Source organism: Lipotes vexillifer, unplaced genomic scaffold (genome assembly GCF_000442215.2).
Source record: "Lipotes vexillifer unplaced genomic scaffold, Lipotes_vexillifer_v1.1 scaffold36, whole genome shotgun sequence".
Taxonomy (NCBI): domain Eukaryota; kingdom Metazoa; phylum Chordata; class Mammalia; order Artiodactyla; family Lipotidae; genus Lipotes; species Lipotes vexillifer.
The window spans coordinates 1,672,093-1,683,737 of NW_006792448.1; the positions used below are offsets into that span (position 1 = coordinate 1,672,093).

General features: G+C 40.7%; 1 protein-coding gene across 1 annotated transcript in view; it reads left to right on the forward strand.

Annotated features, from left to right (window-relative positions):
- Window positions 1-10,126, forward strand: part of ACAA2 (acetyl-CoA acyltransferase 2) — a 43,620-nt gene extending 33,494 nt beyond the window's left edge. The window contains exons 9-10 of the mRNA XM_007465592.1: window positions 8,322-8,476; window positions 9,701-10,126. Of these exons, the coding sequence (XP_007465654.1) occupies window positions 8,322-8,476; window positions 9,701-9,785 (240 nt within the window). The 3' untranslated portion in view covers window positions 9,786-10,126. The remainder of the gene's footprint in view (window positions 1-8,321; window positions 8,477-9,700) is intronic.
- The last annotated feature ends 1,519 nt before the right edge of the window (window positions 10,127-11,645 follow it).

Here is an 11,645-nt window from a genome sequence, read left to right on the forward strand (position 1 = left end):
TTGAGAGTCCGCCTGCCAATGCGGGGTACGTGGGTTCGTGCCCCGGTCCGGGAGGATCCCACGTGCCGTGGAGCGGCTGGGCCCGTGGGCCATAGCCACTGGGCCTGCGCGTCTGGAGCCTGTGCTCCACGGCGGGAGAGGCCGCAGCAGTGGGAGGCCCGCATACCGCAAAAAAAAAAAAAGAAAGAAAGGATAAAGAAAATGCTTAAAAATGGATTATATACATTCTACATTTGGGGACTATTTGAAAATTTTAGGTAATTAAGCTACTTGATATTGGGAAATAACTAATATAACAAAGGAAATCTCTCTATTTAAACTGATAGAGAAAGGGCCTTTTCACTCTAGGCACGTGTGTGACGTCCTCTGTGGTAATCTCTCACCAAGTAACTGTGGTTTCAGACGAATGGTTTATCCTTAAATCTCTTCTTCCATTCTTTGGTGGTCATAGCTCAGAGCTTCAAAGGGGGCTGCTTAATTACGATATTTGTATTAGCAAATAAGTACCATTAAATTTCTGACTTTAGATTTCACACTTAAAACTCTTGAAATATGTCAGCTCCGCAGAGCTGTGCATCAACATTTATAGATGTATAAACACTCAAAGACATAGCTCTCAACACCCTGACATGATTGTCTTTGGGACTTCTGATGATCATGAGGTCATTTTTCCTCGGTCTTTATTCCTGTCCTGCCCCTTTTCCTGCATCTTTATTCCTGTGCTGCCCCTATGTTCTTCAGAACCTTTTTTTTTTTTTTTAGATTCCATATATATGTGTTAGCATACAGTGTTTGTTTTTCTCTTTCTGACTTACTTCACTCTGTATGACGGTCTCTAGGTCCATCCACCTCACTACAAATAACTCAATTTCATTTCTTTTTATGGCTGGGTAATATTCCATTGTGTATATGTGCCACATCTTCTTTATCCATTCATCTGTCAACGGACACTTAGGTTGCTTCCATGTCCTGGCTACTGTAAATAGAGCTGCAGTGAACACTGTGGTACATGACTCTTTTTGAATTATGGTTTTCTCAGGGTATATGCCCAGTAGTGGGATTGCTGGGTCATATACTAGTTCTATTTTTAGTTTTGTAAAGAACCTCCATACTGTTCTCCATAGTGGCAGTATCAATTTACATTCCCGCCAACAGTGCAAGAGGGTTCCCTTACCTCCACACACTCTCCAGCATTTATTCTTTGTAGATTTTTTGATGATGGCCATTCTGAGTGGTGTGAGGTGATACCTCATTGTAGTTTTGATTTGCATTTCTCTAATGATTAGTGATGTTGAGCATTCATGTGTTTGTTGGCAATCTCTATATCTTCTTTGGAGAAAGCTCTGTTTAGGTCTTCCGCCCATTTTTAGATTGGGTTGTTTGTTCTTTTGATACTGAGCTGCATGAGCTGCTTGTATATTTTGGGGATTAATCCTTTGTCAGTTGCTTCATTTGCAAAAATTTTCTCCCGTTCTGAGGGTTTTCTTTTGGTCTTGTTTCTGGTTTCCTTTGCTGTGCAAAAGCTTTGAAGTTTCATTAGGTCCCATTTGTTTATTTTTGTTTTTATTTCCATTTGTCTGGGAGGTGGGCCAACAAGGATCTTGCTGTGATTTATGTCATAGAGTGTTCTGCCTATGTTTTCCTCTAAGAGTTTTATAGTGTCTGGCCTTACATTTAGGGGTTTACTCCATTTTCAGTTTATTTTTGTGTATGGTGTTAGGGAGTGTTCTAATTTCATTCTTTTACATGTAGCTGTCCAGTTTTCCCAGCACCACTTATTGAAGAGGCTGTCTTTTCTCCATTGTATATTCTTGCCTCCTTTATCAAAGATAAGGTAACCATATGTGTGTGGATTTATCTCTGGGCTTTCTATCCTGTTCCATTGATCTATATTTCTGTTTCTGTGCCAGTACCATACTGTCTTGATTACTGTAGCTTCGTAGTATAGTCTGAAGTCAGGGAGCCTGATTCCTCCAGCTCTGTTTTTTGTTTTCTAGTTTGCTTTGGCTCTTCAGGGTCTTTTGTGTTTCCATACAAATTGTGAAATTTTTTCTTCTAGTTCTGGGATGAATGCCATTGGTAGTTTGATAGGGATTGCATTGAATCTGTGAATTGCTTTGGGTACTATAGTCATTTTCACAATGTTGATTCTGCCAATCCAAGAACATGATATATCTTTCCGTCTGTTTGTATCATCTTTAATTTCTTTCAGCAGTGGCTTAACAGTTTTCTGCATACAGGTCTTTTGTCTCCTTAGGTAGGTTTATTCCTAGATATTTTATTCTTTTTGTTGCAGTGGTAAATGGGAGTGTTGCCTTAATTTCTCTTTAAGATTTTTTGGCGTTAGTGTATAGAAATGCAAGAGATTTCTATGCATTAATTTTGTATTTGCTACTTTACCAGGTTCATTGATTAGCTCTAGTAGTTTTCTAATAGCATCTTTGGGATTCTCTATGTATAGTATCATGACATCTGCAAACAGTGACAGTTTTACTTTTTCTTTTCGATTTGGATTCCTTTTATTTCTTTTTCTTCTCTGATTGCTGTGGCTAAAACTTCCAAAACTATGTTGAATAATAGTGGTGAGAGTGGGCAACCTTGTCTTGTTCCTGATTTTAGAGGAAATGGTTTCAGTTTCTCACCATTGAGAACGATGTTGGCTGTGGGTTTGTCATATATGACCTTTATTATGTTGAGGTAAGTTCCCTCTATGCCTACTTTCTGAAAGGTTTTTATCATACATGGGTATTGAATTTTGTCTAAAGTTTTTTCCACATTTATTGAGAGGATCATATGATTTTTCTCCTTCAATTTGTTAATATGGTGTATCACATTGATTGATTTGCGTATATTGAAGAATCCTTGCACTCCTGGGGTAAACCCCACTTTATCATGGTATATGATCCTTTTAATGTGCTGTTGGATTCTGTTTGCTAGTATTTTGTTCAGGATTTTTGCATGTGTGTTCATCAGTGATACTGGTCTGTAGTTTTCTTTTTTTGTGACGTCTTTGTCTGTTTTGGTATCAGGGTAATGGTGGCCTCACAGAATGAGTTTGGGAGAGTTCCTCCCTCTGCTATATTTTGGAAGCATTTGAGAAGGATAGGTGTTAGCTCTTCTCTAAATGTTTGATAGAATTCGCCTGTGAAGCCATCTGGTCCTGGGCTTTTGTTTGTTGGAAGATTTTTAATCACAGTTTCAATTTCAGTGCTTGTGATTGGTCTGTTCATATTTTCTATTTCTTCCTGGTTCATTCTCAGAAGGTTGTGCATTTCTAAGAATGTGTCCATTTCTTCCAGGTTGTCCATTTTATTGGCATATAGTTGCTTGTAGTAATCTCCGTGATCCTTGTATTTCTGCAGTGTCAGTTGTTCCTTCTCCTTTTTCATTTCTAATTCTATTGATTTGAGTCTTCTCCCTTTTTTTCTTGATGAGTCTGGCTAATGGTTTATCAGTTTTGTTTATCTTCTCAAAGAACCAGCTTTTAGTTTTATTGATCTTAGCTATTGTTTCCTTCTTTTCTTTTTCATTTATTTCTGATCTGATCTTTATGATTTCTTTCCTTCTGCTAACTTTGGGGTTTTTTTTTGTTTTTCTTTCTGTAATTGCTTTAGGTGTAAGGTTAGGTTGTTTATTTGAGATGTTTCTTGTTTCTTGAGGTAGGATTGTAGTGCTACACTTCCCTCTTAGAACTGCTTTTGCTGCATCCCATAGGTTTTAGGTCGTCGTGTTTTCATTGTCATTTGTTCCTAGGTATTTTTTGACTTCCTCTGATTTCTTCAGTGATCCCTTGGTTATTTAGTAGTGTATTGTTTAGCCTACATGTGTTTGTAATTTTTACAGATTTTTTTCCTGTAATTGATATCTAGTCTCATAGCGTTTTGGTTGGAAAAGGTACTTGATACGATTTCAGTTTTCTTAAGTTTACCAGGGCTTTATTTGTGACCCAAGACATGATCTATCCTGGAGAATGTTCCATGAGCACTTGAGAAGAAAGTGTATTCTGTTGCTTTTGGATGGAATGTCCTATAAATATCAATTAAGTCCATCTTGTTTAATGTATCATTTAAAACTTGTGTTTCCTTATTTATTTTCATTTTGGATGATCTGTCTATTCTTGAAAGTGGGGTGTTAAAGTCCCCTAGTATGATTGTATTACTGTTGATTTCCCCTTTTATGGCTGTTAGCATTTGCCTTAAGTATTGAGGTGCTCCTGTGTTGGGTGCATAAATATTTACAATTGTTATATCTTCTCCTTGGATTGATCCCTTGATCATTATGTAGTGTCCTTCTTTGTCTCCTGTAATAGACTTTATTTTAAAGTCTATTTTGCCTGACATGAAAATTGCTACTCCAGCTTTCTTTTGATTTCCATTTGCATGGAATATCTTTTTCCATCCCCTCACTTTCAGTCTGTATGTGTCCCTAGGTCTAAAGTGGGTCTCTTGTAGAAAGCAAATATATAGGTCTTGGTTTTGTATCCATTCAGCCAATCTATGTCTTTTGGTTGGAGCATTTAATCCATTTACATTTAAGGTAGTTATCGATATGTGTGTTCCTATTACCATTTTCTTAATTGCTTTGGGTTTGTTATTGTAGGTCTTTTCCTTCTCTTGTGTTTCCTGCCTAGGGAAGTTCCTTAAGGATTTGTAGTAGAGCTGGTTTGGTGTTGCTGAATTCTCTTAGCTTTTGCTTGTCTGTAAAAGTTTAAATTTCTCCATCGAATCTGAATGAGATCCTTGCTGGGTAGAGTAATCTTGGTTGTAGGTTTTTCCCTTTCATCACTTTAAATATGTCCTGCCACTCCCTTGTGGCTTGCAGAGGTTCTGCTGAAAGATCAGATGTTAATCTTATGGAAATTCCCTTGAATGTTATTTGTTGCTTTTCCCTTGCTGCTTTTAATATTTTTTCTTTGTATTTAATTTTTGTTAGTTGATTAATATGTGTCTTGGCATGTTTCTCCTTGGATTTATCCTGTGTGGGACTCTCTGTTCTTCTGGACTTGATTGACTATTTCGTTTCCCACATTAGGGAAGTTTTCAACTATAATCTCTTCAGATATTTTCTCAGTCCCTTTCTTTTTCTCTCCTTCTTCTGGGACCCCTATAATTTGAATTTTGGTGCGTTTAATGTTATCCTAGAAGTCTCTGAGACTGTTCTCAATTCTTTTCATTCTTTTTTCTTTATTCTGCTCTGCAGTAGTTATTTCCACTATTTTATCTTCCAGGTCACTTATCTGTTCTTCCTCCTCAGTTATTCTGCTATTGATTCCTTCTAGAGAATTTTTAATTTCATTTATTGTGCTGTTCATCATTGTTTGTTTGCTCTTTAGTTCTTCTACATCCTTGTTAAACATTTCTTGTATTTTCTCCATTCTATTTCCAAGATTTTAGATCATGTTTACTACCATTACTCTGAATTCTTTTTCAGGTAGACTGCCTATTTCCTCTTCATTTGTTTGGTCTGTTGGATTTTTACCTTGCTCCTTCATCTGCTGTGTATTTCTCTGTCTTCTCATTTTGCTTAGCTTACTGTGTTTGGGGTCTCCTTTTCACAGGCTACAGGTTTGTAGTTCCTGTTGTTTTTGGTGTCTGCCCCTAGTGGCTAAGGTTGGTTCAGTGGGTTGTGTAGGCTTCCTGGTGGAGCGGACTGGTGCCTCTGTTCTGCTGGATGCGGCGCAGTCTTTTCTTTCTGGTGGGCAGGACGCGTCTGGTGGTGTGTTTTGGGGTGTCTGTGGACTTATTATGATTTTAGGCAGCCTCTCTGCTAATGGGCAGGGTTTTGGTCCTCTCTTGCTAGTTGTTTGGCCTAGGGTGTCCATCACTGTAATTTGCTGGTCGTTGAGTGGAGCTGGGTCTTAACATTGAGATGGAGATCTCTGAGAGAGCTTTCACCGTTTCATATTACGTGGGGCCGGGAGGTCTTTGGTGGGCCAGTGTCCTGAACTCAGCTCTCCCACCTCAGAGGCTCAGACGTGACACTCGGCTGGAGCTCCAAGACTCTGTCAGCCACCCAGCTTAGAAGAAAATGGAGGAAAAAAAGAAAGAAAGAAAGAGAACGAGAGAGAGAGAGAGGGAGGGAAGGAGGGAGGGAGGGAAAAGAGAGAGAAAGAAAGGAATAAAGAAAGAAAGAAAAAGTAAAGAAAGAATACAATAAAATAAATTTTTTTAATTATTAAAAATAAAAAAATTTTAAAGTAGTTAAAAAAAAGAAAGAAAGAAACAGCAACCAAACCGAAAAACAAATCCGCCAATGATAACAAGTGCTAAAAACTATACAAAGTAAACAAACAAAACAAAATGGACAGACAGAAAGAACCCTAGGACAAATGGTAGAAGCAAAGCTATACAGACAAAATCACACAAAGAAGCATATATATACACACTAACACAGGGAGAAAAAGGAAAAATATATTTTTTTAAAAAAAAGGAAACGAGCAACCCAATCAATAAGCCAATCTCCCAGTGATAATAAGCTCTAAATACTAAACTAAGATAAACATAAAACCAGAAACAAATTAGATGCAGAAAGCAAACCCCCAAGTCTACAGTTGATCCCAAAGTCCACCACCTCAATTTTGGGATGTTTCGTTGTCTATTCAGGTATTCCACAGATGAAGGGTGCATCAATTTAATTGTGGAGATTTAATCCGCTGCTCCTGAGGCTGCTGGGATAGATTTCCCTTTCTCATCTTTGTTCGCACAGCTCCTGGAGTTCAGCTTTGGATTTGGCTGTGCCTTTGCGTGTAGGTCACCTGAGGGCATCTGTTCCCCACCCAGACAGGACGGGGTTAACATAGCAACTGATTAGGGAGCTCTGGCTCACTGAGGCGAAGGGGAGGGAGGGGTATGGAATGCGGGGCGAGCCTGCAGTGGCAGAGGCCTGCGTGACATTGTAATAGCCTGAGGCACGACGTGTGTTCTCCTGGAGATGTTGTCCCTGGATCACAGGACCCTGGGAGTGGCGGGCTGCACAGGCTCCCAGGTGGGGAGGTGTGGAGAGTGACCTGTGCTTGCACACAGGATTCTTCGTGGCTGCAGCAGCAGCCTTAGCATCTCATGCCCATCTCTGGGGTCCACGCTGATAGCCACGGTTCATGCCCATCTCTGGAGCTTGTTTAGGTGGTACTCTGAATCCCCTCTTTCGCGCACCCTGAAACAATGTTCTCTTGCGTCTTAGGCAGTTCCAGACATTTTCCCGGACTCCCTCCCAGCTAGCTGTGGTGCACTAGCCCCCTTCAGGCTGTGTTCACGCAGCCAACCCCAATCCTCTCCCTGGGATCTGACCTCTGAAGCCCGAGCCTCAGCTCCCAGCCCCCACCCGTCCCGGTGGGTGAGCAGACAAGCCTCTCAGGCTGGTGAGAGCTGGTCAGTACCAGTCCTCTGTGCGGGAACCTCTCCACTTTGCCCGCTGCACCCCTGTTGCTACGCTCTTCTCTGCGGCTCTGAAGCTTTCCCCCCGCCCATCCCCGGTCTCTGCCAGTGAAGGGTCTTCCTAGTGTGTGGAAACGTTTCCTCCTTCACGGCTCCCTCCCAGAGGTGCAGGTCCCATCCCTATTCTTTTGTCTCTGTTTTTTCTTTTTTCTTTTACCCTACCCAGTACAGGGGGATTTTCTTGCCTTTTGGGAAGTCTGAGGTCTTCTGCCAGCATTCAGTGGGTGTTCTGTAGGAGCTGTTCCACATGTAGAGGTATTTTTGATGTATTTGTGGAGATGAAGGTGATCTCCACGTCTTACTCTTCCGCCCTCTTGAAGCTGTCCGCCCTGACTGTTTATTATTTATTGTCTGTCAGTTTCTTGGAAGTGTGGCTAGTAGTACTGAGTAGTAGTAATAATAATAGCAACTATTTATTGAATACTTGCTTGTGTCAGATAATACACTAAACACTTAATACCCATGATTTCACTTAACCTTAACAATAACTCTTAAGATGATACGACAGTCACATTTTACCACTGAAGAAATTTGAGTGTCAAGAGAGTTTAAAGAACATCCATATAGCCAAGATTTGAACTGTCCATCTAGCTGCAGAACCTGTGGGCTTTCTACAGTATCCTACTCCAGTATCCATTTATAGTATCACTGAGGATTTCTTTTCTCTAAGGGATACATTACACTTAAAGTATCACTTAGTAAATATACCCATTTTCAAACCTGTTATCTTTACAAAGAATGATTGAAGATAAATTAAAATAAGCTTGCAATGTAATTTAAGTAGAAAAAAAAAAAACAGGATAATTAGCCATTGACAGGACTGGACAGTTCTCAGTTAGAAATAAGTTTGTGAATAAGGATTTTTATTAGTGTTTTGATTGTTTTAAGGTGAATGAAGCTTTTGCTCCCCAGTACTTGGCAGTTGAAAAGAGTTTGGATCTTGACCCAAGTAAAACCAACGTGAATGGAGGGGCCATTGCTTTGGGTCACCCATTAGGGGGATCTGGATCAAGAATTACTGCACACCTGGTTCATGAATTAAGGTACGTGCTAGAAATTGTTGCTTTTCAGATTTGCCATCTTTTGTGTAAATGCATGAATTTAGGTTTCCCCAGAACAATCCAACATTTTTCATTCTTCTTCATACCGCCTCGCACTGCATCTCACCAGGAACGGGTTATTTGGATACCCCTTTTTCAGTAGACCTTATAGATGACTCAGTTGACTTGTTGGTGCCTCTGCTCTTGGGATGCTCGCTCTTACATTCACAGTGCAGCCACTCAGCACGTGTTCACTGAGGGCCTAGTGTACATCTGGCCCCATCCCTGGTGCTGGTGCAGAGCAGCGAGCCCATGATGAGGCCCTGGTTCTCATGGCACTTGCATTCTTGTGCCAGTTATAGGAGTGAGACACAATTATTTAAGAAAACAAAATACTGATCTAGGTGCTGTCATTTAAGAAACCTAAGCAAACTGACAATTTGGGTCTGAGCTAAGTTTTTCCCTCATTGTTTCCAGGGTTCCAGGAGGAGCCTTCTGTGTGTTTGATACTTTTCAGTTTTAATAGAAGAGCTCCTCCTTCTGTACTGTGTATTTTGGATCATTTTGCTCTGTTAGTAGGGAAATTGCAAACAAAACCAAATATGTCAGGGCAGAAAATCACTCTGCTCCCCTGTGAAGTTAAGGTAAATGGGACTCCTATTTCACTTAATGATTGAGAGGAAATGAGTGATTGATGTGCACAAAAAATAATTCCTTGATGGTTTCTCAAGGTCATTCTATCAGGACTGAAGAATTAGAGCAGATGGTACTTTAAAGGTGTCTGATTTTTGTGAAAGGGACATGAAATGTTTCTAAATTATCTGACCTTTCATATGGATGAACTTCAGTAATTATACTTATTCTAAGGTTCATAAAAATATAAAACAAATAAACCAAAGGGGCTGAGTATTTACTCCCCCTTCTTCAACTTCCGGTTTATCCCAATTACCTCCTGTCCTCACTCCTTCCTCACAGCAGCCTAAGCTTTTATATTTGTTTCAGCCTCCCTCTTCTGTGTTACTACTTTTTAAAAAAAATGAGACTATCCAGCTTTCCAAATTCTTTCTCCTCTTTTCTCCAGTATTGAGGACTGGAAAAAAGGTAGAGCTGATGAGCTGAACAAGAATGAATAATGCAAATGTGACCATTATAAATACTATTTACTTAATTATCTAATTCTGTATATTCTTTATTCAAGTAGATTTCAGCCACTGCTTTCTTTCTTAGGCGTCGGGGTGGAAAATATGCTGTAGGATCGGCCTGCATTGGAGGGGGCCAAGGAATTGCCGTCATCATTGAGAACACAGCTTGAGGAGAGCAGGGAGCCTGCCCTCGTCCACGCTCACGTGACTTGGCCAGGCCACAGTACGCCAGGTGACCTTCAGAGAAGCTGTGAAGGTCACGCCGTGCCCTGCACTGAGAGTGATTGAGTTTGGTCAAGGAATGGTGAGGCAAAGATGCATTTATCATGAACAAGAGTCCATGCCAGAATAAATTCTCTCAAATTTGTACCAAATATGCTGCATTTCTGAGCTAAAATCCAACTATAGAAGGCCTTAAATGGAATTGTACCCTTGCCAAATAACCACCGCTTATGTCTTAGATAATATGATTGCAGGGAAATTGAATAAATTCTGCCTTAACTTCAGCTAATCCTTTCCTATCGTTTCTTGTATTTTTCTAAATTTTTAATTGAAGTAAAATACACATAACAAAAGTTACCATCTTAATCATTTTTAAGCCTATAGTTCAGTGGCATTAAATACATTCACATTGTTATGCAACCATCACCACAACGCATCTCCAGAATTCTTTTCATCTTGGAGAACTGAAGCTCTACACCCATTAAACAACTCCCCATTCCTCCCTCTCTGCAGCCCTTGGCAACCACCTTCTGCTTTCTGTCTCTATGCAGCTGACTCCAACAGGTCCCTCATATAAGTGGAATCATACAGCATTTGTCCTTTTCTGCCTGGCTTATTGCACATAGCATAATGTTCTCAAGTTCATCCGTGTTGTATCATGTGTCAGAATTTTCTTTGTTTTTAAGGCTGAATAATATTGCATTATAGATAGATAGATAAATAGATAGATAGATACCACATTTTGTTTATTCTCTCATCTGTTGATGGACATTTGGGTTGCTATCACCTCTTGGCTGTTGTGAGTAATGCTGCTTTAAACATGGGTGTACAGATATGTATTCATGGCCTTGCTTTCAGTTCTTTCGGGTGTATACTGAGAAGTGGAATTCCTGAATCATATGATAATTCTGTTTTTAATATTTCAAGGAATTGCCATACTGTTTTCCGAAGCAGCTATACTATTTTACACTCCCACCATTATCGCACAAGGGTTTAAATTTTTCCACATCCTCACCAATGCTTGCTGTTTTCTGTTTCTTTTTTATAATAGCCATCTTAATTAGTACGAGGTGGGAGGATTGGTTCAAGATGGCAGAATAGAAGGACGTGCACTCACTCCCTCTTGTGAGAGCACTGGAATCACAACTAACTGCTGAACAATCATCGACAGGAAGACAGTAGAACTCACCAAAAAAGATACCCCACATCCAAAGACAAAGGAGAAGCCACAATGAGATGGTAGGAGCAATGCAATCACAATAAAATCAAATCCCATACCTGCTGGGTGGGTGACTCCCAAACTGGAGAACACTTATATGACAGAAGTCCACCCACTGGAGTGAAGGTTCTTAGCCCCACGTCGGGCTTCCCAACCTGGGGGTCCGGCAATGGGAGGAGGAATTCCTAGAGAATCAGACTGTGAAGCCTAGCAGAATCTGATTGCAGAACTTCAACAGGACTGGGGGAAACCGAGATTCCACTCTTGGAGGGTACTACACAAAGTAGTGTGCGCATTGGGACCCAGGGGAAGGAGCAGTGATCCCATAGGAGACTAAACCAGACCTACCTGCTAGTGTTGGAGGGTCTCCTGCAGAGGTGGGGAGTGGCTGTGTCTCACTGTGGGGACAAGGACACTGGCAGCAAAAGTTCTGGGAAATACTCCTCAGTGTGAGTCCTCCCAGAGTCCACCATTAGCCCCACCAAAGAGCCGGGTAGGCACCAGTGTTGGCTCGCCTCAGGCCAAGCAACCAACAGGCAGGGAACCCAGCCCCACCCATCAGCAGACAAGCAGATTAAAGTTTTACTGA